This window comes from Sphaeramia orbicularis, chromosome 24, assembly GCF_902148855.1.
Source record: "Sphaeramia orbicularis chromosome 24, fSphaOr1.1, whole genome shotgun sequence".
Taxonomy (NCBI): Eukaryota; Metazoa; Chordata; class Actinopteri; order Kurtiformes; family Apogonidae; genus Sphaeramia; species Sphaeramia orbicularis.
The window spans coordinates 18,483,290-18,510,098 of record NC_043979.1 but is presented as its reverse complement, the minus strand read 5'-3'; the positions used below and the strand labels follow the sequence as shown (position 1 = coordinate 18,510,098).

General features: G+C 36.2%; 1 protein-coding gene across 2 annotated transcripts; it reads right to left on the bottom strand.

Annotated features, from left to right (window-relative positions):
* Positions 1-7,472: 7,472 nt before the first annotated feature.
* On the bottom strand, positions 7,473-26,373 carry LOC115414778 (echinoderm microtubule-associated protein-like 1). 2 transcript variants are annotated; one of them, XM_030128077.1, is made up of 7 exons: positions 26,126-26,373; positions 18,131-18,322; positions 16,581-16,710; positions 13,065-13,166; positions 8,998-9,029; positions 8,788-8,814; positions 7,473-8,500 (listed from the first exon to the last, which is right to left on the bottom strand). In XM_030128077.1, exons 1-7 carry the CDS (start codon positions 26,286-26,288, stop codon positions 8,226-8,228), a joined length of 921 nt encoding a protein of 306 aa, XP_029983937.1. In that variant the 5' UTR covers positions 26,289-26,373; the 3' UTR covers positions 7,473-8,225. The 2 variants fall into 2 exon arrangements, with proteins under 2 accessions (XP_029983937.1, XP_029983936.1); XM_030128076.1 differs by lacking the exon at positions 26,126-26,373 and adding an exon at positions 22,330-22,654.
* Between the last annotated feature and the right edge of the window lie 436 nt (positions 26,374-26,809).

Here is a 26,809-nt window from a genome sequence, read left to right as displayed (position 1 = left end):
AGGTCTTTGCATGATCTGTATGAAATCAACAAGGGATCATCTATTTCAAAGATCTGAATTTTTTACACACTGTAAGCCCTGATAAGTAGAGTTTACTCAAAAAAATTGAGGCAAGTGATTGCACTTAAATGATTTGAGTAATGTTTGAGTAATGATCGACTAATCAATTGGTTTAAATAGGTTCAAGTTTAATGCTGAAAGTATTGAACTTAAACTATACTAGTCAACATTTGCTAGGGATCAGTTTTATATTTGCACAATAATTGATGTTGTATAATATTTTGGGTGACTTCATATATTATGTGTGTACTTTGCCTAGTCATGTAAAGAAAAATGGACCAAAAGGTAAAAAAAAAAACATAAATTTTTATTGCACTTTCTGGCAAAAGGGTGATACAACCCTAGAAATTAGAGTTCACAACAATTACTCTTCCAATTTTGTTTTACCTGAAACCACTCAGAATGTTCTGAAACACATACGGTGTGATGTCAATAATGTGTGTGGCCACCATCCGCATCCACAGGCTGTACTCCACTGGGAAAGTAAATTTTCAAGTTTCCAGAATTACACCCCCGAATATAGCAAAGTTATAGTCCTGATCCCTAGTAAATGTTGACTAGTGTATTAAGTAGAAAACACTAAAAGACAAGTTATTTGTACTTTAAATCTGTTGTAAAATCAACCCCATCATCCAACTCAGCATTTTAGATTACACTGACTAATTTTCTCAATTGCAGCCAGATTAATACATCATTGATTAAACAACTTTTTAAAGACAATTAAACTCATTATCCAATTCCTGACCAAAATAGTCATGAAATTATTTGACTTAATTAAGTCAAATGACTTCATGCTTCAATATATTAATATATTGTAACATGAAGGGAAGATAGGTCATAGTCATTTACCTGTATAGAAAGGAATTTTGATTGGATATGACAATACAATTTTATCAATAATTTTCTTGGATGAACAGGAAAGACATTGTTCTTCCGATGGCTCTGACTCATGGTGCAGCTCTACAAAAACAAACACAAAAAGGCCAATAAACACTGCCATACACACATTAAATCCAAATTAACACTAACACCACAACCCCGCTGAACCCCTGCACATAAAAATAACACATTTTCAACAACATGCCCAATACCCACAATGCAATGCAAAGATAAAAAGGTGTGGTCATGACTAAAACTTAGTGATTTAATTCCATTCAACTTCAACTTTTTCGTACTTTCAACTATGTCTACAAATTAGTAGAATATACTTAACATTTTATAGTAACTTCATAAAACTTAAATCATTTAAGTGCATTGTAATTAAAGCATTTTAGTAAATACAAGTTCAGGGCTTACAGTGCAGATGTGTTTGGATACAAAATGCCACCACAAACACTTTAAGCCAGGGGTGTCAAAGTCATTTTAGTTCTGGGGCCACATTCACCCCAATTTGATCTCAAGTGGGCCGAACCAGTGAAATAGTAACAGTGAAAAAAGAAAAATAATATTATGATCAGGTTTACATCTACAGTTTCCTTAAAAATCTGAATAGAATGAACAACTTGAATTGTTTTAAGAAAAACAAGTGCGATTTTAACAATATTCTGCCTTGGTTTATCAGTTTATCATTTACACATGTGCATTACAATGGCACAAAACATTTAGTAACAGGCAGAATATTGATAAAATTGCATTTGCTTTTCTCAAGACATTTCCGTTTGTTCATTTTTGTTCAGGTTATTCATGTTTTTTGTAAAAGTATAGTTGACAATGTAAACATTTTCATGTAATTTTACTTTTTTACACCTAAAAAACATAGAGAAAATTTGGGGTTGTGATAATTTATAGGTTATTATGATAATATTTTACTGGTTCTGACCCACTTGAAATCTAATTGGACTATATATGTCTGTATGTGGAACCTGAATTAAAATGATTTTGACTCCATTGATTGTTAATATCTTCAGTGTAATTTTTGCATTTCACAAATTCATCCCACGGGCTGGATTGGACCCTTTGGTGGGCCAGTTTTGGCCCCCGGGCGGCATGTTTGACACCTGTGCTTTAAGCCATTGGTGTCAAACTAATCTTAGTGCTGCAAATTTGTCTTTTTGTTTTGGTGCAAACTATCCTTTCACAAAAAATTTGAATAATCTGAACATCCGTGAACAACCTGACATTTTAGAAGTGAAATAAGTGCAATTTTAACAATATTACGCGTCATTTTATCATTTACACATGTGCATTACAACTTACAGATCACAGTGGATCTACAAATGCACGTAACATTTAATAACAGGTATATAGAACTGAAAAATATAGCATTTAACTTTATGATAAACACAACTTTTCAAGACTCAGTGTCACCCTTGACCCTTAATATGTTCTGTGTTATTTTTGCACTTTGCAGGTTCATCTCATGGGCTGAATTGGACCCTTCGTCAGGCTTGGTTTTGACCCACATGCCATATGTTTGAAACCCCTGTTTTAAGCCTTAAGACCCTGCAGAAAAAGTATTATGTTATTGCATGATGTGAGTCTGTGTGTGCTTGTCTGTTAATTTCTTCTCCAAATTGAGAGACTGCAGACTGATACTCTAATATTCATTCATTCATTCATTCATACCCTTATTTTCAATGGTTCTGAGGTGCATAAAATGAGAACATGAGGCATAAAGGAGTCAAAACATGAAACAAAGGTCGTACATTTGGGCAAAATATAGGATCTTTCAACCACAGTGGGTTACATTCTTTACAGTATAGTCCATTTTTCCAGACCTTTAGATACTGATCAGGTTGTAACCTTATGGAAAAGGTCAGCCTCTCCATGCAATTTATTTCATTGACAACTGTAATCCAATCATACTTTGAAGGTGAGTTTGTACGCAACCACATCTGTGTGATGGCTTTCTTGCCTGCAGCCAGAAGGAACTTAGTTCTCTATTGCACCCCTATTGTTGTTATTTCAATTTGAAAACTTCAATAAAAATACAGCTCTAAAAAAAAATATATATATAAAAAAAAGCATGAAACAAGACATGGCAATAACAACTACACAAGTTACTACAGTTATTTTGGTAAAATAAGGTTAAAAAAACATGTAGTTCACCTGTTTACATCAATTGTTTCAAGTCACATCATTTCATTATTTTATTTCACTATAAGCAATAAATTGCTCTTGTTTCAACATTTTCTTGAATATGTTGCATCCTGAATAGGAGGAATTCATGTACAGTACTGTGCTGAAGTCTTAGTCTTTATCCTCAATTTCCTGAGGTCTCTGCCCAAGGGATCAATTAAATTCTATCTAATGTAATTGTTTTTTCAGGGTAGGAATTAACAAAAATATTTCTTTCTCATTTTCTTTTCTTCACCGATAATAAGAAAATACAGGAGAAAGGACAGTATCACCTGAAGAAAGATGAAGAATGAAAAGGCTGGGGAGACAAAAAGACAGTTCAATGGAGAATAAGGGATTTCTCACCTTTTTTTTTTAACGATTAAGTCTTATCCATATATATATATATATATATATATATATATATGCACAGCCTTAAATGACACAAATTGAACTAAATTACTTCTAATGGTTAAAGTCATTATTTAGTGTGACCCCTGACCCCATGACAAGAAAGAGCCCAAACAGTTACAAATATCTGCCCTGTGTTGAATGAAATCTGGTATAAAACAGAAAATTAATACAACACATCTCATATCGTCTGAACAAAAGGGTTAATGACATGTTAAGTGCAAAGAGATGTCACACTGAATACGACCGCTTTGGTTTATAGAAGCTGTTTTTTTTTCCTGAAACATTTGTTGTTACTGCTGTACATACTACACATATAACCAGACTGGATCTTAATACAGAGACTGAGAAATGCATATGTGTGCTTATCATAAATGTATTTGACTAACAAACCTGTTGGACTAGGACTTTTGCACAGTGCTGTATAATAGCAATTAAATGTAAAGACAATGAATAATATTTGCAACTAAATCCTGAAAAAGCGTCGTATCAGTGTCATCATCAGATTTATAGTCAGCCTTCTATTAGAGGATGTTAAAAGAAACACAGTGTGACATATAAGCTCCAGCTAAAATGAGTGTTTGCACAGACACACACACACACACACACACACACCTGTTACAGAGCTGAGGACTGACCAGTTAACATCTGTCTGCGTTTGCATCATCCAGCTGCTGTTTCATCACATGGAGGACAGATGTGCTCAAACCTCCACAAAGGGGGAAAACTAAACGCCCTCAGGTTGTACGATCGACTGAGACTGAACACATGCCTCCTTCTCCCTGTAGAGTACATTCCTCTGATCTTCTGGACATATATGACCCATTTTGTTATAATAGTTTGAATTAAAGCTGAGTGTCTGAAATGATGTATGTGATATCTATCTTCTGGCATCACTGTTGGAGTCAGTAATCTCATATAAAAATCTTGCTGCACCAGGAAGAAACTGTTTATTTTCTAATAGAAGCAAGATGTGTGTGATAAACAAAAGGAGACAGAAACTTTACTGCCAGGATTTAATGTTGTTTAACATATTGAAGTGAGTTTAATTCATTTTAATTTGGCATACAAGAGGTAAAAAAAAAAAAATCCCTTGGGACTCTTTTTGGTCTTTTTATATGACATTGAAACTAACATTTTTCTAATTTTGCTTTGTCACCAGCAGAGGTCCCTGTAACCTCCAGCCATTTTCCACTCTGGGTAAGGATTCAGTGTTATCATCTCATGTTGTAATGGAAGTGTATGTATGTAACTTAAGTATATTTATTTATTTAGTCTGTGCCTTACACATATGCTGTTAGACATATGTTACCTTGCTGCCATGATGATGATGATTATTATTATTTTTTTTTTATAGGGGTCTGTGTCATTATTTTCTCCACAGGAGGGCGCTGAGGCATCATGGAGATCACCTCATTCTTAGAATCATTTTAACTTTGTCATTACACATGTACATGTACAAAACAACGAGATGCACTCAGTATCTAAATAGAAGTGCAATAATCAGCAAATGCAGAATGTTGAGTATCTACAGTATGTACATGATAAGGCAGTATTAGACATGTAAACAGGTGGATGTGCTGTGAATATAATATACAGTGGTTGTACTATGAACAGATGGAAATACACAGATTATCCCTATAAAATCATTTGTATCATGTTTGAGTCTGTACACAGCTCTAAATGTAGGAAAGACTGTAGATCAAAATTCATTTGGAAGTTAAAACATGTGCATTTATTTCTCTGAACCAGGAAAAAAAAAAAAAAATCCTCAACGTTCACAGTGAAAACGCTACATTCTTACAGCAGTTATTTCTTAATTTCTGGTAAATTATTCTATTCTCAGATAGATAGATAGATAGATAGATAGATAGATAGATAGATAGATAGATAGATGATGGACATGGATGGATGAAAAAACCAGATGAATTAGTGGTCACATTAGTCCGCTGAGCAATGTGACGTCACAGTGACGTCTTTTCTAGGTCATTTTTGGATGTCCAGTTTCAGTCCACTGAAGGGGTTGTTTTGTAAAGCCAGGTGACGTCTGTTTTCAAATGAACATCTAATGATGATGTCTGAGGGACCTCCGTGTAAGGGCTATTTATTGTCCAAATGTGGTCATTATGGACGTCTTTTAAACATCAAATTTAGACTAATTCTAGACGTCTTCTTCTGAAATGGGACTTGATCATTTTCCAAAAAGTCCATTCGATTCTTTCAGCAGCAGACTGAAGACTCATACAAAAGGTGTAATTCATAGTTCAAACTAGCTACTGAGTCAAACAAAGCTACAGCAAAATTAAATGGCACAGAAAACATGTACTCTACTCTCTGGAAGCATAGAACTACAGTTACTCACAAATAAATCACAATTCAATTTCCAGTATCATTGTCAATATCAAGGACAATGAAATTCCTGATTGCCTCATTCTCAATTCTTTCATTCTAACGGAGGTGCACACACAAGCAAAAGGACTTGATCTCACAAAAAGAAATAGGAGGATGGGGAGGAGAAGGCAGAGGCTGTGATATCATGTCCTGTTGGCTTAGGATGAACATCAGACTTATAAATAGGCTGCCATTTTTATTTATTTATTTATTTATTTATTTATTTAACCAGGTTAAAAAAAAAAAAAAAAAAAACTTCATTGAGATTACAAATCTCTTTTCCAAGAGTGACCTGGCCAAGAAACGCAACACAACACACAGTGTCTGCAGACAAGACATAATCAACACATAATACAAAAAAGTTAAAATCAATAATAACAAATGAATAAAAACTGAATTACAAGTACATACCCAAGAACAAAAAAGTTGGGACATTATATAAAATGTAAATAAAACTAAAAATCAGTGACTTGTAAATGTCAAGCCCATGTTTTATTCAGAATGGAACATAATAACAAAGAAAAACGCTTTAATTGTAATTGAATGGCGGGGCTGTGTTTTCCACAGTGTAGCATCCACTCTTCTTTTTTCAACTGTAAATGCCTGGGACTTGAGGAGACCCACTTACTGGAGATTTGTTAGAGGAATGTTGTCCATTTTTGTCTCATGTAAGATTCTATCTGTTCATCAGCCCTTGGTCTTGTTTGCTCAACTTTTCATTTAATTTATCATTGAAATATTTGATATGATTTCTGTGTTGCATTGTGAATATATAAGGTGTTTATGACATTTGCAGATCATTACACTCTGTTTTTATTCAGACTTTACATAATTTCTCAAAGGGATTTGTTTGTGAAATGCGTTATGTCCAAAACACCAGGATATCCTTCTACATTCTGGCACAGGCTCTGCAGCAGCATGCTTTTCTGGTTACTCCTACCCATAATCCTCTGTGATGCACATATGAGCCAGCGGTTCAAAGTTCAAAGTAGTTTAGTTTAACAGTTTCATGCAACAGGACATACTTTAGAAAAAGATGAATGAAATTTAATGGATTACAACAGTACACAAGCCTGCTGTGATGCTAAAAACAGAAGAACTTTGTTTCACTTTGTTTCAAGTTCTAGTTCATCTTGCAGGTTGTTTTTTTTTTTTTTTTAACTCACAGCAGGAGTGGAAAATTTTGCACGAGGCACAGCACTAGTATTTCCATAAGTCTTCATTTGAATGTTTATCCAGCTGAAAAGGTCTTGGCACATGATTTTCAGCAATTTCCTGCTCATCAGACTGTTCCGAGGGCATTTGGTGCCACTTAAAAAAGACCATTAGCTTCATCAGAGAGGTGCTTTAACATCAGATTAACGTAAATGTATTTTATTGGTCTCCGAGGGGCTAGTTGGATATAACCACTGCAGCACATGTTTTAACACAATCTTTGCTTGAATATAAAGCGCTTTTAATTTGCTCACGTCTCTTCTTCAGTAGATACCGCCTCACGTACAAAACTCTAATTCATGCACATACACACACAAAAAAAAGAGTCTTTTCCTGAGTGATCAGCACACAGACGTTTATTGTTTTACTGCAGCTGAGTCGTGGACAAGAATGAGCCTGATTCTGTTACATACTGTATATTGGCTATGCACAGTGTGGAAACAACTACAAAACTGGAAACAACACAGCAAACGTACAATAAGACAGTCTCTTTCTTACATCAAACAAGCAGCGCTTTAAGACGACTACACACCCATATGCTGACTTATGGAACACACTTCACAGACTGAGCAACGAGAGACACTTAAACATAGACATTTATTGAGAACAGTATATTGCAGGAACTAGCGAGTGTGTGTGTACAGTATGTAGAACAGATCTACGACTAAACAGTGGAAAATTCATGAAAGCTTTCAAACTACCTTCAGAATAAATACAACTGCTGTAAAACACTATCAGTTACTTACACTGTAAAACAAAAATATTGCTGAAAATGTCTTAAATCAGCACAACGGTGTGGCTTCAAATTTATATGTGCGATTCAGGAACATAGCGGAAAATAACCATGGCATCCCTTCAGTTTAATGAGGCACAACCATCCACATGTTAAAATATTCTTTATATGTTTTCTGAGGCTTTCTGATTTGGGAGGCTCATACTAGTTTAGAACGCTCAAAGGCAGGGAGATAAAATAATCCCTTTAGGGTTTTTTTTCCCCATCCAAAGTAGTCAAGTAAATGATTGCTAATTGCTATCTGTGGAAATCAGTGAAACTGTGTTTAAGATTAGAAGAACATAACTCCTCAGGTCCCTCAGTAGCAAATCTGGAAGTACTGGCTGGGGGATTTGGTGGGGCTTTTGTAGCTGGACGTTTCCTGTGGCGTGTTCTGGCTGGTTGTTGTTTTCTGGAGGTTTAGTGTGAAGGACGGGGTCGCTTTCCTCGTCTCTGGTTTATTGCTCGCCTTCGCTTGGGGGTTGGTGGGTGCAGCCGTCGGCCTGCTGTGGGTAGGCACCGCTGCTGGAGATTTGGCGGTCTCAGAAGACCCAGTCTTTCTTGCGAGGGGGCTCAGATAGATCTGCATAGTCACTAAGTGAAGTGGTGGAATGAGGTGAGGAGTGGGTGAAGTGGAGGTCAGACAGCAGGAGGGGAGTGACATATAGTAGGGTAAAGGTTGCAGGGCAAGTAGGGTGGATGAAGAAGGGGAAAAAAAAGGTGTGAGGAGGTGAGGGGGGGGCACATATGTCATGGTGAGATATGGGGAAAATGAAGGATGACCACAAAGGCAACAGCTCAAACACAGCTCTCAGAACTTGTCAGGATGAGAAAGATAAATCACTGAAATACTTTTTAATCATGTCATAGATGAGTCCTACCTTTGCAGTGTGTCACACGTCTGGTCCCTGCACAGAAATAACACACAGACAGAAGGTTCCATTGATTTATATGCAGCAAACAACACTATCATATCAGTTATTTTGTAAATCTGTCTTTAGAAAGACGTATTTCACAACCCCCCTATGAGGATGAACACCGATCGATACAGCAACGAAGAGACAACAATGGAAAACAAGAAATGCTCTTACCTAGATTTACTGAGGTCTCCTTGGACTTGGTGCTGTTGGAATGAAAAGGGAGAGAGGATGCAGTGACACAATGAGAAATACACTCACGTTGAAGAGGAGTTGATGCTGAAATGACTGATCATTTTCACTAATGACTGTAATGTCATGCACTGCAAACCTGAATTAGTTAAGTTCACTAGTAATTAGCATGGTAACCTATTACCTTGAACCACTTTATTCTTTTTTTTTTTTTTTTATCACTATTTTTTTTTTTTTTTACACATGGTCAAAATAAAGAGGTTAAAAGGAATTGTCACGGAAAAAATTATTAGACCATCCCTTGTTTTCTTCAGTTTCTTGTTCATTTTAATGCCTGGTACAACTAAAGGTACATTTGTTTGGACAAATATAATGATAACAACAAAAATAGCTCATAAGAGTTTAATTTCAGTACTGATGTCTAGTCATTTTCCATGTTTTCTTGATAATAACCAAAATCACTGAAGTTCTTACATCAATATCTATGGTATTGTACTGACAAAAACAGTGCTTTTAAGCATTCCATGTTTTCTTTTCTGTCTGTTTTAGTCACATGATACACACAGGAGTTTGTACTTGATCGCATAACCATTGTTTTGGATGACTTTTGATGGTCATAATTTTTTCCGCAACTTTAGGTGTTCATTAGTCTTCACTAAAATCATTAGTTCACTTAAACATAAGGAAAATGAGCCTGACTGATTATAACACGCATAAAGCATGTTCCTGTATGATGATAAGTTGTTTCATGGCAATAACATGATTTGACTCTAATGACTTTACTTACTACATTTCATGTGATTTGTGAGGTGTTAAGCATATACACAGGGCAAAAATAAAAACGCCCCCTGTGACACTTTCAATTTTGAATAGCATTAGCTTTTGCACAACACATTAAATCATACACATTTTACTTTGTTGATCAGTGTGGTACAGATTACTGTCCATTAGAACATGATAGTGGCATCTGGCATTCATGTGGACACAGTGGGGGCTGGTTGTAAGAAATCACCGCTCAATATCTTGTGTGTCCACCATTGGCTTCCCGTAGAGCGACACATCGTCTTCTCATCGAGTTGACAAGGTCTTCAGTTGTGGCCTGTGGAACGTTATCCCACTCCTCTTCGAGTGAATATTCAGCTGTTCAGTAACCACTCTGGTGGACAACCCTGCATCCAGCATGCCAATGGTATGTTCCTGCAGGATTTGCAACATCTGTGGTGTGGTGACATCTGATGGACTTTGACATTTTGAGGTGTCCTTTTATTGTCCCCAGTATAAGGAGTGTGTGAGTTCTGTTAATGCTGTTTGAGCAGCATCTGGATATGCCACACCTGTGTTATGGGTGGAATCACTGGATCAATGAGCAAGTGAGCAAAGTTTGTGTAAAAATCAAGAGAATTAACCATGTGTTACAATTTTAATTTTAATTTTAATTTTAATTTTAATTTTAATTTTAATTTTAATTTTAATTTTAATTTTAATTTGTTTTTATTATTGCAAGACATGAGCTCATTTTGGGCTATGTGTCTTGTGTGCAAGGGACGTTTATATTTCTGCTCTGTGTAAATTCACCTCTTTCCAACTTTTTGGCATTTCTATTTGTCTAATATCCTCTAACAGTGACTCTCCCAAGACTAAGCTGCATTGTGAAATATTATTGATGGTTATTTAATGAGAAATTAATAATTATGCTCATATGATTATATTTTTCATTAAGGACTCTGATGAAGACGCCTCGCTTCGCCACTTTGACGGTGGATCCTCCTGGTTGAGCCCAAAGGTGCTGCACCCTCATCTTTTCTGCATCTCAGTCCAGCCTCGATAAAGATCATCGCAGAGGGAGAAATTGTGATTGACAGCCTTGACCTGTCATAAGTTGTGTGCATTCTGTTTGGATTTTCATATGTATTGCAACTAAACCATCCTAAGTCTATGAAGCTCACGTTCCATTTCAACCGATAAGTTCTTTGAATGAAATGTTTATGTTCATTTAGCTTAAAATAGTTCAAACAACAAAATTAGTTAACCCTTTATCAGGCAAGTGACTATTTTTGGTAATTTCCACAAACATTAAATATGGGGCCAATCCCGTGCCTCAGTGAGGTCCAGAAGCATGTTGGTTTTTATAACACTATACAGCAGGGGTATCAAACCCATGTTTGTTCAGGGGCCACATTCAGCCTAATATGATCTAAAGTGGGCGGGACTAGTGCAATAATATAAATAATAGGATAAGAACTGATAAATAGTGTCAACTCCAAAGTTGTCTCTGTTTTTGAATAAACAAAAGTCCAATTCTATAATGAAAATGTTTATATCTACGAACTGTATTGGAACATAACATGAACAAATATGAACAACCTCAAGATTCTAAAGAAACATAAGTGCAATGTTACCAATATCATGCAGTAGTTTATCATTTACACATGTATATTATAACTTACAGATCACAGTGGATCTACAAATATACAAAACATTTAATAACAAACAGAGTATTGTTTAAATTCCACATCCTTCTCTAAAGACATTTCAGGTTGTTCACATTTGCTCTGGTTCACATTTTTTATAAAAGGGCTAGTCTAAATGTAAACATTTTTGTGTAATTTGACTTTTTTTTTTTTTTTTTTTTTTTACACTAAATCAAAGAGGAAAATTAGCGTTTTTCATTATTTATAGGTTCTTATAATAGTAGTTTACTGGTCTGACCCACTTTAGATTGAACTGACTTAAAATGACTTTCATATCATTGATTGTTAATATCTTAAGTATAATTTTTGCATTTCACACTTTCATCCCACAGACCGGATTGGACCCTTTGGCAGGCCAGTTTTGGCCCCCGGGCCGCATGTTTGACACCTGTACTATACAGTGATTCAGAGACATGTTATAGACATTTTGAAGGTGTAAATTGCGAATGTGAGTCATTTTTGTCAGTTTATGACTTTATAACAGTTGTTTTATTGCATATCTTTGTTTTTTGGCAAGTGCTGCTCAGATGTTTTATGGAAAGAAGAGGGAGATGATGATGTCCAATAACATACAAAGGTTGAAATTTTGAATTTCAGAGTATTTCAATGAGTGCCCTATAAAGGGTTAAGTGAACAAATGACTAATGATCATCTACGTCAGTTCAACTTAACCTGTTTTGTTTGACCATGTATAAAACCTAAAGTGATTTCCACATCTTTCCAGTAAACTCAACTAACTCAGGTTTACAGAGTAGAGGTTCCAATGTACAGACAGTTTTTATGTGTCGATTTGGTTTGAGAAATATGATTATGATTCATCCAGAGTGTCTGGATCCACAAAAAATCAATAAGAAAAAATGTACAGGGTGGGGAAGCAAAATTTACAATGAACATTTAGTTGTTTTTTCTCAGCAGGCACTACGTCAGTTGTTTTGAAACCAAACATATATTGATGTCATAATCATACCTAACACTATTATCCATACCTTTTCAGAAACTTTTGCCCATATGAGTAATCAGGAAAGCAAACGTCAAAGAGTGTGTGATTTGCTGAATGCACTCGTCACACCAAAGGAGATTTCAAAAATAGTTGGAGTGTCCATAAAGACTGTTTATAATGGAAAGAAGAGAATGACTATGAGCAAAACTATTATGAGAAAGTCTGGAAGATACTATTAAAGAAGAATGGGAGAAGTTGTCACCCAGATATTTGAGGAACACTTGTGCAAGTTTCAGGAAGCATGTGAAGGCAGTTATTGAGAAAGAAGGAGGACACAGAATAAAAACATTTTCTATTATGTAAATTTTCTTGTGGCAAATAAATTCTCATGACTTTCAATAAACTAATTGGTCATACACTGTCTTTCAATCCCTGCCTCAAAATATTGTAAATTTTGCTTCCCCACCTTGTATTTAAAAACTCTCAAGTAAAGAAGAGAAAAAGTGGCAAATTGTTTGAAACTGGAGCATAGCAGAAAAATAAACCCTCTTCTGTCACATAAACACAGAAGAGAGTTAAGGTTCTAATTTTAGATAAGTACTATGTACAGCTTGATAAATCTATGATCTGTTTCTTACCCTTCCTGAGGCTTTTTAGAGGCCGACGCTGCAGAGCTGGGTCGTATTCTGGCAGCCTTACATGGACTGTCTTTCACACTGCCTGCTGGACTCTTCACACCACTAGAAGAAGAAACAAACAACACCATGACTGTTTCAACATACCAGACCAAAAGCATACACTGACCTAAAACGTCTACTGAACCTTTCAATGTTTGAATAATTTAGGTAAAATGCAGTTCCTCAGTTTTTTAGTGGCATCAAATAAGACTAATGCAGACTTTCAGAGGTTTTGTAGTGAAGGTGGAAACACTCATCTTCTGCAACACTGATTCACTGATAAAAGCCATGTAATGTGACAAATGACAGTGGCTGTAGATGCTTGTTTTTTATGCTTAATTAACCCATAAAGACCCAAAAAAAACACCGGTGACACAAACCATCTACTGATCTGAAGTGTTTAATCCCTGTTGATCCGCTAATCCTACCAATACATGTAAATAATTGGTATAAAATGCAGTTTTTTGTCTTTACATGGTCATCAGATATGACCCATTTGGATGTTCAGAGGCACTGTGGTGAACATGGAAACACCATCATTTTCTACACCAGTGATTCATCAGTAAAATCCATGGAGTTGGATCAGTGACAGTGGATGGACATGCTTGGTTTATGTTCAGTTAATGAGAGATTTTGTTGAAAAAGTCAGTTTTTCTTCAGTTTCTCTGTTTTGATATAATAACCCTCAATTTTACTCTGAGCTTTTATGAACATCTACATGATCAGTCAACTAAATACAGGAAAATACATGAGTATTACTAAAAAGCACAAAATACAGAGCATAATATTATAACAAATGGTGATAAATCGCTTAAGAAAGGTTAGAATAAAGAGAAATAGTCATTCGTAAACTAGCACAAAAGTAGCACTGGGTCTTTATGGGTTAATGATATATTTCACTGTTAAAGTTGTTCAGTTTTCTCATTTTGATATACAAACTTTTGAGTTTTTATGGACATGATCCATAAATTAGATGGAAGTAAATACCAGATTTCCACTGAAAAATGAAAAATGCAGAGAATTTTGTTATAATAAATGGTAATAGATCACTTTAAATGTAGAGAAAAACAGTTTTGGAAGCAGCTATAAAAATAGTTCCGGGTATTTGAGCTTTAATACATTCTTTTAAAATAGATTTTTTTTTAAATGCAAAAACAGTGTTTTAACTGTAGCTTTAAAAGTCAGATTTCTGTTTCTGTAATACATACCTGTTTAGTCGTTTTTCATTGAATTCTACACCTAATGCTGTGTCTGAACTACACACTAAATCACTCATACTGAGCGAAACATTGAAATCCAAGCTTTTGTATTTTTACAGCTGTGGCCTTTTAATGGGAGGAATTTAATGTTCTGTGCAGCAACGTGAGCACATATTCATACAATTAAGCCTGACACATTTTTGGAAATGTTTGGGGTAGAATTCACAGTAAAGGTCTGTGTCTGGTTTGTTCGGCTGCAAATGTTTGAGTGTAATAATTGACTCGTAGAGTTTTTTAAGTATGTTTTACCTGGAAATTTATGTGATAAATACACACAAAAGACAGTGAATGAAAACAGATGCAGCCACCTTAGTTTGAAAAGAGCTGAGAAAAAGAGATTACGGATAAATGCAATGTAAGATGTGCTTATTTAAAGGAAAAGGGGCTGATAATAATGACAGATGCTTGATGGTGCTTCTCGCTTCATTCTGATACTGAAACGATGGCATTATGTGAACGGAGACCTGGCACTTTGGCACAATTACATCAACACACTCATGATACATCAGCAGCAGTACATTAAGGTAGCACAGAGAAACCTATCCATGCTCTTTGGTTAATGATATCTAATAGCAGGATTATTTGAAAAGTAATTGAGAGAAAGAGATCTGCAATAGTTTGCTGCTGTATTGCTTTGAGATGAAGGAGAACGTTGGGATAATTATGGAGCATCCATGTACGGTTCTTCTCAGATAATGGAGGGTGTCTACTGATTGCTTTTTTTTTTTTATGCGCAGTAGAAGATAATGAGACTGAAGCTGGAGATGTGAGACCAGAGCCAGAGCTTCAGCCCCACTGTGAACTGGTTCATTAGGACAGTTTTCACATTAATATGCAGTAGCTTTGACGTTGCCTTGGATGCATTTCATGAGATGTGCCATCAGGGATGAGAATATTACATCTATTGTGAGCAATAAACCATGAAGTCAATCAACAGTTTAAACACTTTTTAAGTGTGTGATGTTTCAAAAGAGCATGTGCCATTATTACTCAAACCTAAAACATCACAGGGATTTCAAGGAATCCCTATGAATAATATGTCCATCGTTAACTGCCTGAATAGATCACAGGTGTCAAACATGCGGCCCGGGTGCCAAATCTGGCCCACCAAAGGTTCCATTCTGGCCCGCGGGATGAAAGTGCAAAAATTAACATGAACAGTCAAGGTTGTCAAAATAATTTTGGTTCAGGTTCCACATACAGACCAATGTGATCTACAATAAGAAATAACAACACAATAACCCATAAATAATGACAACTACAAATGTTCTTTGTGAAAAATTATGTGGAAAAAATTTAAGTGAAAAAACAAAACAAAACATTACACTGTGAAAATATTTACATTTACAAACTATTCTTTCACAATAAAATGCAAATAAATACATAAATAAAAACAGAGATGAACAACCTGAAATGTGCAATTTTAACAATATTCTGCCTGTTATTAAATGTTTTGTGCATTTATGGATCCACTGTGATCTGTAGTTGTGTTAATAATAAGAGATGTAATATTGTAGAAATTGTTCAAATTTTAGTTCCAAACTCCAACATTTTAACAATATTGTGACATGTTTGCCACAGTGGATTATGGGTAGTGGGTATTTTGTTGTAAATGTGTTATTTTTATGTGCAAAAATTCAGCGGGGTTGTTGTGTTAGTATTAGTTTTGACTTAATATGTGTATGGCAATGCTTATTGGCCTTTTTGTTTATTTTTTCTGTGTTTTTATAATTTGTAAATTTGCACCCTGAGTGAGAGCCATAGGCAGAGCAATGGCTATCCTGTTATGATTCTTTCTAATTGTGTTCTCCTGTTTATCAAATGAAATATATAGGTTGTGTGTGTAGCAGGTACAAGACTAACATCTTGCCATACTTTCAGCTACAATACAATATTATACCCACCACCAAATGAATATTTAACATAAATGAGTAACTAATGAGTGGAGCCACAGTACTGTCAAAATCACACCAATTTCTCAAATGATATTTGTGTTTTTTCAGGTTATTCACATCTTTTTTGTTAAAAGTATATGTTTTCATAATGTAATTGGGGGCTTTTTGTACTAAAACAAAAAGGAAAAACTTGGAGTTGTCATTGTTTATAGGTTATTAAGTCATTATTTTACTGGTCTGGCCCTCTTGAGATCAAATTGGGCTAAATGTGGCCCCTGAACTAAAATGAGTTTGTCACCCCTGGAATAGATCATGTGCTGTACCTCCGTGATGGTGTGGGGCTGTAGTTCCTGGATGGGCCACCAGAGGGCAGTGTGGAGCTCTTCTTCAGGGAAGCAGTGCTGGAGGTCACCATAGATGGTCTGGAGGGCAGAGCCAGAGACACTGGCCTGGCTGTGGAAACAGTTTAGCATGTATTATTTCTGTTGTTGATTTTGTTATAGTTATTTTTCACGTTTTTTTTTTTTTTTTTTTTTTATTACAGTGCATTGTGATGTGTTTAACTTTAAAACAATGTGTATTTATATGGTTGTATCAGATATGACTTTATTGATCCCACTGTGGGGAAGTTGCAATGTTTACAGCAACAAAATATAAAAAACAAAGAAACATTTGACAGTGAAACATTAGCCCATAAAGACCCAAACATCCACCGGCGACCAAAATCATCAACTGATCTGAACTGTTTAATACCTGTTTATTCACTAATCCCATCAATATATGTAAATAATTGGTGTAAAATACAGTTTGTCATCTTTTCATGGTCATCAGATATGACCCATTTGGACGTTCAGAGCCTCTGTAGTGAATGTAGAAACACCATCATCTTCAAAAACATTGTTTCAGCAGTAAAACCCATGGTAGTTGGATCAATGACCGCAGATAGAGATGCTTGGTTTAAGTTCAGTTAATGATATGTTTGAAAAAGTAACTTCTTATCTTCAGTTTTGTCTGTTTTGATATAATAACCTTTGAATTAACTCATTTTCATGAAAATTGAATGTAGGAAATTAAATACAGAAAAATTCATGATTTACAGTGAAAAATGTAAAATATAGAGGATGATATAATAATATATGGTGATAAATCACTTCAGACAGGTTAAATATAGAGAAAAATTCATTTGAGAACTGCCACAAAATCAACACTGGGTCTTTGTGGGATAAATAGAACAGAGAATCTACTATTATTTTACCTGTTCTGTACATAGATAAATATTGTTTAGATATTTGCAATATAGTTACACATTATTGATGCTGGTACTGATACGATATGGGGTGATTACTGTGAACTGTTCAAGAGACTGATGGCTGTGGGAAGGAATGCTCTTTCTTGAAATGGGGGTATGAAGCACAGGAGAGACAGTAGTTAAATGTACTGATAACATGCAGTGCAATTAATACTCAAAATGCTGGCTGGTTCCTTTCTGAGCTCACATATAACTCACATGTAGACTTTAACAGCCAACCACACCAAGGCAGATAGCCATGTTGTGCTGGAAATAATTACTTTTAACCAAAAATTCTATTCCTTTTTTTATTATTAAAAGAAAAGGGCTGTAAATTCACTCTACAGGGAAATAAATCAGCTTAAGTATTTGAATCAAATGTGATAAATTCCACTATTGCAACTTATCATTATTTGTACCTTCTTTGCATTTAACATGGATTATAGTAACCTGCATCCCACCTCACCAACACTGGTCATATGCAAAAGTAGGTGAAATCCAAAGTGTTACATCCTCTGTGACTCCACTGTCATTAAAAGCTTATTATTCAACGTATCCATGGTCCACCCTGAGATATCCGCTCACCTTTGACCCCCGGTGCTCTCTTGGCAGAGGCTGCAGCTGCCTGGTGCTCCTCTGAGATGTTCAGCCTCTTGAGGACGTCTGCCAACGCCATCTTCAACAGCTGGATTTCATCTTCCTGCATCTGCATCCTCTGCTCCAGGTAGGTGAGGCGGTCGGCCACGTCCAGGCCGCTGGTCGCTGAACTGCGATCATCTGGAAAAAAAGACAGGAATGGAAACTGTTGTTTAGACTGATGTAAGGGGTGTGTTATCCTTGTAATATACTCACTCATTAGGTGCAGAAACAAATTACAAGTATTTCTCTGTAACAGATGGCCATTTTAATTCTTCTGATAATGATGTATATTACATAATTATGATCAATGATTTAGAGATTTAGAGAGTCATCATCATTTTGGCAAGACTCAGATTGGCTTACTTTTTGAAGCCACATGTAAACAGAAAACTAACAGTTGTATTCTGAGGATCTGCTTTTACTTGAGTTGTTTTCACTATAGTTGTCCAAATCTGTAACAGCTTACAGTGGCCACATTTATTAATAGGTTTGATATTCTTTCCTGGAGAATGCAAATTATATTCTTACTAGCTGCATTGTACCCGTGGTGCCATTGTACAATCGCATGATAAGTAGAACTTGTCTGCCACCACTATCCATTTGTAAACTACCATTTAATCATGCATTGTGCAGTTAATAATTTGAGCCAACATGTGAGGCATGAAGGGAAGAGCATGTATTTGTTTGGCCTCTCAAGCATGATTAAATCCATACAGCGGTAGTGAACTGCAGCCTTCACATTGTAGCATCGTCTGCTAGCAGTAGAAATTTCATGAACGGCAGCATAACCACTTCTGAAAATGGAGTATGGTGGCAGGGATCAAGAATTCAATGTAGAGAGAGGCTAAAATCGCCCAGCATACCTCACAACATTTGAAAACGGACATAAAATAGTGCCTAGTAGATAGTCAGGTAATGTTTCTATTCATTTGGCGAGTATGGCGGCGATTGGGCCTGTGAAGGCTGAGGAAAATCTGTACAAACACCCTCCTGTGCTGCAACACCGATGGGACACAGAATGCGTATTATATAGTAGGATATTGATACATTTAGTACTAACACTAGCATCATTCATTTAAAAAAATATGGTAAGTGTTAAATGAGCAGCATTATAGAATATGACAGTGAAAATACAGTCGCAGAAAAAATTATTAGACTACCAAAAGTCATCAAAAACAGTGGTTATGCAATCAAGTGCTAACTCCTGTGTGTATCATGTGACTAAAACAGACAGAAAACAAAACATGGAATGCCTAAAAACACTTTTTCTTGTCAGTACAACGCCATAGCTATTGATGTAAGAACTGAAGTAATTTTGGTTAATATCAAGAAAACATGGAAAATGACTAGATATCAGCTCTGAAATTAAACTCCTATGAGCTATTTTTGTTGTTATCATTATATTTGTTCAAACAAATGTACCTTTAGTTGTACCAGGCATTAAAATGAACAAGAAATTGAAGAAAACAAGGTGTGATCTAATCATTTTTTCTGTGACTGTGTAAGGTGAACTCTGTCTTTACATGCGCACAATAATGCATGCATGGGCTACACAATAAATCATTTCAACAGTGTGACATGTATATATACAATAGTCACATTACAGCGACATGCAGTGTTAAGAAAGACAAATCATCAACTCAACCACAGTCTGAACGTGACCAAAAATGAGAACAAAATATGAATATTAAAGAATTGTTTTAGCTCCAGAGAGAATGATGTTCAACAGAAACATATAGTTAATCAACAGTGCCTTCATGACACTGTATTAAACCTCCTAATTTGCCTTCAAGGCCCCCAGAGTAAAATTCAGTTTTTCATCTTTTATTATTATAATTTTTATTTTCTATTCACACTCTTGCAAAAATCACTCCAGTCATTCTAGAATGACTAATTCTTTCCAAACAGAGACATTTTATTCATCTGGTGAAAATTCCTGCAAGTTTTTATCTGCTAAAATGTTGCAGTGTCAGGTTTTTTTGTCCAATTTTGTGTGGCTCAAATTTGCAGTGACAAGGGAACAAAAAGAAAAGACAAGTAGAGGCACTCAGTTGGGAATACATATACACCTCCACCAAGGCCCTGCAGTCTTGTAGGTCTATAAACTGCACTATTTAGCAACATATGTGGTGAATGAATAACCACATCTACATAGAAAAAATCAATCCAAAGTGAAACGACAGTTCTGAAAAACGGTGAAGTGACAGGGCCATGTGGTGAGATTAAGTCTTAAATCTTATAGGAAACATCCAGTAAGAGCCTGGAGGATGTAAAACAGGGGTCTCAAACATGCGGCCCGGGGGCCAAATGCGGCCCGCCAAATATTCCAAATGCGGCCCGTGGGATGAATTTGCAAAGTGCAAAATTCCACAGTCAAGGCTGTGGAACTCATTTTAGTTCAGGTTCCACATACAGACCAATATGATCTACAGTAAAAAAAAAAAAAAAACAGCATACAAACCTAAAAAAAAATAATGACTCCATATTTTCTTTTTGGTTTGATGTGAAAAAAATCTTACTACACTATGCCTATAAATAATGATAACTTCAAATTTTTCTTTGTTTTAGTGCAAAAAATAACATTAAATTATGAAAATATTAACATTTACAAACTATCCTGTAACAATAAAATGTGAATAACCTGAATAAATATGAACAACCTGAAATGTCTAAAGAAAATTAAGCACAATTTAAATTTTTTTCTGCCTGTTACTAAGTATTTAGTGTCTTTGTAGATCCGATCCACAGAGGTGGGTAGAGTAGCCAAAAATTAGACTCAAGTAAAAGTACTGTTACTTTAGAAACATATTACTCAAGTACAAGTAAAAAGTAGTCATCCAAATAATTACTCAAGTAAAAGTAAAAAAGTACTTAATGAAAAAATTACTCAAGTACTGAGTACTTCCTGAGTAACATCCTATTTATTGTTCTTTTAAATTCAACAATCAATAAATGAAATGTTAATATAAAATATATGGAATATATATGGGAACATTACAGCTAGTTACAAATATACCTCACAATAATCACTGTTGGTTCCATCATTTTAGTATTTTTAGTCTGTTCTTATGGAGGCAGATACTGTGCATGTTTTTCTATTTACTTTTACAAGTTAGCCCAGATATCTTTATCTTAACATATCTTCCCCTTCTGTTGAATTTCTTTAACTCATGTGAGTCATGTGAGTTTTTGGCGGAAATCTTTCTAACAAAACAAAACAAATGGTTCGTCCATTAACAAATGACCAAAAATAAAAGTAAAAAGTCGAATGTGCACCATTGTAATGGAGTAGAAGTAGCATTTCTTCTTCATAAATATACTCGAGTAAAAGTAAAAAGTATGTCATATTAAAAGTACTCTTAAAAGTACAATTTATGTCAAACGTTACTTAAGTAAATGTCACAGAGAAAATGTAATGCGTTACTATCCACCTCTGCCGATCCATAATGCACATGTAGAAATGATAAGTTGAGGCAGAATACTGTTAAAAATGCACTTATTTTTCTTAAGAAATTTCAGTTTTTTTCAGGTTATTCACATCTTTTTTGTTTGGATAGTTTATAAAAATAAGTATTTTCATAATTTAATAGGGTTTTTTGCACTAAAACAAAGACAAAAATTTGGAGTTGTCATTATTTATAGGTTATTATGCTACTATTTTACTGGTCCGGCCCACTTGAGATCAAATCGGGTTGAATGTGGCCCCTGAAAGAAAATGAGTTTGAGACCCCTGATGTAAAGTCATAGAAATACAAGTGGATTAATGCAGAACAACAACCTAACTGTTATGGTGAAACTACTATAAAAACACTCACGTCTTTTAAAACAAGCTGTCTACTCTCAGTGGTGTTTTTAATCATAGAGTAAGAAATAATCTCTGAACCATCCTGTTTGTGCCTATGGAGCAGAAATCAAGCTAATGAGGTCACAGAACAGCTGGATGCAGATCAACTACAGTGTCATCAACACACAGCAGCATGTAAACAAAGGTAGCTCAGCGTTTAGTAAAAACACCTTCCACTGGCACAAACACACTCTAATGTATGCACTTATAGTTGAAATCTTGACTTTTCCTGCTCTCCTGCTGGCATTCACCGTTAGCCATCACCAGTGTGAATCAGTAACAGAAGTGCAGAGGTGGATACCGTGGGAGATACTGGACGATGATGAGTTGTCAGGGTGCCTCTGCTGGCCTTCCTCCACCATCCCAGACGTCTTCCTCCTCTTCCTCTCCTCTCGTGAGCACAGTCTTTCACTCCTCTTCCCTCCTCTGGCTCCAGTTTGATAGGCTGACCCTCCCTCCATCTGATTCTGATCCATTGGCCGTTGTCCACTAAGTTCTCATCTCCTCTTGCCACTCACAGCCTCTCTTGTTTCAGTCAGTTCAGTTGGGTTTACAGCAGTATTATCTGCAGTAGGAGATGATGTCTGTGATGTTTTGATCCCCTCACGTTTCCTTGGATGTCTCCGGGGCGTGGTGATGTCTATGACAACGCTTAAATCTCAGGGCGTGGGCATGTTTAAAGGTGGGGGGTGGGGTTGATAATGCTTCAAAACTCTACAGCCATCCAATTCAGCCTAAATTGTGTGTGCATTTACGTGTGTGTGTGTGTGTGTGTGTGTGTGTGTGTGTGTTTGTGTGTGTGGGTGGGAGTGCAGAGTACAATGATAATCCCTCAGACTGAGCCTCTTTGACCCCGCCCCCACACATAAGCCCCATGTCACTATGAGAGATGGAGACACAGGGAGGAAACAGCAGAAATAAACCTGAAATGTTGTTCGATATTGTGTTGCGCTGCAGAAAACACAGTGCACATCCACAGGTCACAGAGGTAGGAGGAGGAGGTGGGGTTATGCCGTTACTGTAAGTGCAAAGTTAACACCAAAAACACCAAAAGTACTTGTATATGAAGTGCAGTGGGGAAATTATTCCCCATTTTCAATCAGTTTTTAGCTAAAAAAAAAAAAAAAAGTTAAAGGATCAGTTACATAATCAGAGTGTCTATAGGTGTATTTTTACTTGAACTGAATGATCCTGTGATCACTCAAGAGGTTTTCTGAGTTTTGTAAACTCAAAATATACCGTATTGTATTGAACATTCAAGCTTTTCAGTGGAAACATTGATTTTTTTTCTCACTTCTCAGAAAGATGAAACTCTTTGAGATAGGAGTTTTTCCTCCTGACAGTGCTCATCTGCTGCGGGCGATGACTTTCAGTGCATTCATTCAAGCATGCAGCCAGCCATAATCTGTCTCTCAAGGAGAGTTGTGACTCTGCGTAGAGGCCTGTGATTTGTCGGCTTCTCCCCTCGTCCTGGTCATGACATCATCCTCGTGCCACCTCCACACACCCTATATGGGATTGGGATTAGAATAGCACATAATCCCACTGCTGTAAAAGGGAATTAGTAGCCCAAAGCTCAATCTCTGCACTAACTCAGGCGGGCTATACAAAGAACAGGCTCTCTCCATGCCTCTCATGCAAATGTAAACACACATGCATTGTGTTTATGATCACACACAGCTATAACGGAGCTAGCAGATTTACATTCATATGCCTATTATCTTTTTTTTTTTTTTTTTTTTTTTTTGCGAAATGCACGGAGCTGTAGCTGCAGCATAGGGAAGCAGTGAAGTGTTTTAATCTCTGCTCACAGATGGCGTTTCTTGAATGAAGAAACAGCATCTGTCTGCTCATATCAGCATCCCGCATGCTGACACACACAGGCCATGTGTGCACAAGCAATTCCTTCATGTCTAAGTCCACTGATACCAATATCCCAGAGGGGGGGGTCGGGGGGGGGGGACACAACATATTTCCCTAAATCTCCCCAGACAAGGCACATTCCATAACACCTGCAAAGCCGACTGTGTGGCATGTGACACACTGGACAGATATGGAAGACTAGTGTTTGGGCAGGTTTTACACAGGTTCTAAACTGTCCAAAAAGTAAGAGTTTTGAAAGGTTAATTAACCTGCCATGTGTAATGTTCACAGGACTTCAAGGTCCAATTTTAATAGTTAATTTGATTTACATTTTTATTTTTTTAATTTTACTTTTTATTCTTTTTTATTTTTTTCCTGTGTATTGTTTATTTCTGGGGAGGTATTTATAGAAGCCTTCTTGGCTTGTATCCTCTCCTGCACAATGGTGTTACTTGCATTAATTTATTTTATTTTATTTTTATTTTTTTCTTGTTGCTTGTGATGTGCAAATAAATAAATACTAAATGCTAAATACTAAAAATAGTTTTAGACTTCTTCTGAAAACAATTTATCCCATTTTATAACAGACTTTACCTTTACTCTTTGTCAATAAAAACAAATATTGTATGCAAACTACCTGCAGTTTGCAAATTTATTTATGAATCATAAATCAGAGGAAATGCATGCACCTTTTATATTTAATTTATTATATTTTAAACATTTATTACTCTATCAATCCTATCTAATAATTCAGTTTTACTTTAACTATGACCATGGCTATGTTTTAGCTGAATGCTTTGATTTCTTTTGTGGACAAGGTGTTATACAGGTTTTAACTTTTGTCTACATTTTCTGCCTCATAAGAACAGAGTACAGGGTGGGGAAGCAAAATTTACAATATTTTGAGGCAGGGATTGAAAGACAGTGTATGACCAATTAGTTTATTGAAAGTCATGAGAATTTATTTGCCACAAGAAAATTTACATAATAGAAAATGTTTTTATTCTGTGTCCTCCTTCTTTCTCAATAACTGCCTTCACACGCTTCCTGAAACTTGCGCAAGTGTTCCTCAAATATTCGGGTGACAACTTCTCCCATTCTTCTTTAATAGTATCTTCCAGACTTTCTGGTAATAGTTTTGCTCATAGTCATTCTCTTCTTTCCATTATAAACAGTCTTTATGGACACTCCAACTATTTTTGAAATCTCCTTTGGTGTGACGAGTGCATTCAACAAATCACACACTCTTTGATGTTTGCTTTCCTGATTACTCATATGGGCAAAAGTTTCTGAAAAGGTATGGATAATAGTGTTAGGTATGATTATGACATCAATATATGTTTGGTTTCAAAACAATTGATGTAGTGCCTGCTGAGAAAAAACAACTAAATGTTCATTGTAAATTTTGCTTCCCCACCCTGTACTGTATAAAAACTTGTAAACCATTTTCACTTCACACAACAAGTAATCATAATTCAACATCTGCAACTTTTTTTTTCACTTACTCTTAAGACTACAAGTACATTCACTTACATTTCACTCACTCTTTTAATGGTACAATCAACACAGACTATTATTATGCAATCAGTTTATAATAATTTACTTTTACATTTGATTTAACTGTGTGCAGGTTATAGTTGTTTTGATGTCTTTTGCAGCATTGTCTGGATACAGTGTTCCACCATTTATAAGTGTAGCCTGAACTATCTCTCCTTTTTTTTGCCATAAAAGCAGAATACTGTACGCAAACGTGTAAACCATTTGTACATGACATGTTTTTTCCAACCAGCTAATATTGCCTTTTCTTACCTGAGTTACACCTCATTGCTGCCTGAATCATTACATCATCCAATCAGACAATGCAAGTCTCAATTATGGTTAAAAAAAAAAACAAAAAACCAATAAATATTCATAAGACCAGAATGTACAATCACCTAAATTAGATAGGTTAAAAGCCCTTTTCATAAAAGAAGAGGGGAAAATGAAATAATAATAATGCTGCCCACACACTTAACGAAGGTCAGGGAAGTACTGTGGTTAACTAAATTATTCAGCACCTGTCACCTATTCGGGGGAGACTTTTTTCATTGTATTTTCTAAGCTTTTGAGTGTTAAAATTCCAGCCCATTCTTTTATAATCATAAATCTGCACCTTTTTGGTTCTGCATTTTTCTACACAGGTATATTAGAGTGTGTGTTTTGTTCCAAGTTGGTGACCCCTTCGTTTTGCTGACCTGTCATGAAGTCAGTGTCAGGTGCCAGCAGGGAATCGCTATGGAAGCTCTCCTTCAGCGAGGGCCTCCTCAGCAGGCTGTGGGTGGTCTCCTCCATCCCCAGACCCTGGTCCACCATCTCCTCCATGTTGGTGTCCTCATCCACTGCCGTGCTGGCTGCCATGGGCCTGATGGAGCAACGTATTGGTGTGATCCTGCTAAGTCTCCTACGCTTTGTCTACCAACGCTGAGCTAAGTCACCTTCCTTAAACCACCAGTCCCCCCACCCCACCCCCCGCCTTCTCTCCCCTTCCCTCCCCAGGCCTGCAGGCTGTACAGGAGTGTATGCAGGAGAGGGTGATGTCACTCAGAACAGATTAAGGCCCTGGTAAGCCATCTGAAGTCCTCAGCCAAGTGGAGGACATGGCTGTGAGAGTAAGAGTCTGCAGTGTGTGTGTGTGTGTGTGTGTGTGTTTGCGGACTGCAAGTGAGCAGGGGTCAGGGAGGTCTCAGACAAAGAAAAGACTTCACATTAAAGACCCCAAAATAACTTCCTGTAAGATACGTTGCATAACTACTGTCTGCAAACATACAGTTAGTGCTTCACAGTGGAAACCAATGAGTACCAATTACCTGTACACAGACAAAACACACACTCCTGACAAAAGCACAGCAGAGAGGGACCACACAATTTGCTGTTGCATG

Coding starts and splice junctions, on each gene's coding strand:
- LOC115414778 (XM_030128076.1), bottom strand. CDS start 22,504: ATGGATCAGAATCAGATGGAGGGAGGGTCAGCCTATCAAACTGGAGCC. Junction 9,030..13,064: donor TCTAAAAAGCCTCAGGAAGG/GTAAGAAACAGA, acceptor TCATTCCAACAG/CACCAAGTCCAAGGAGACCT. Junction 8,815..8,997: donor GGAGACCTCAGTAAATCTAG/GTAAGAGCATTT, acceptor ATTTCTGTGCAG/GGACCAGACGTGTGACACAC.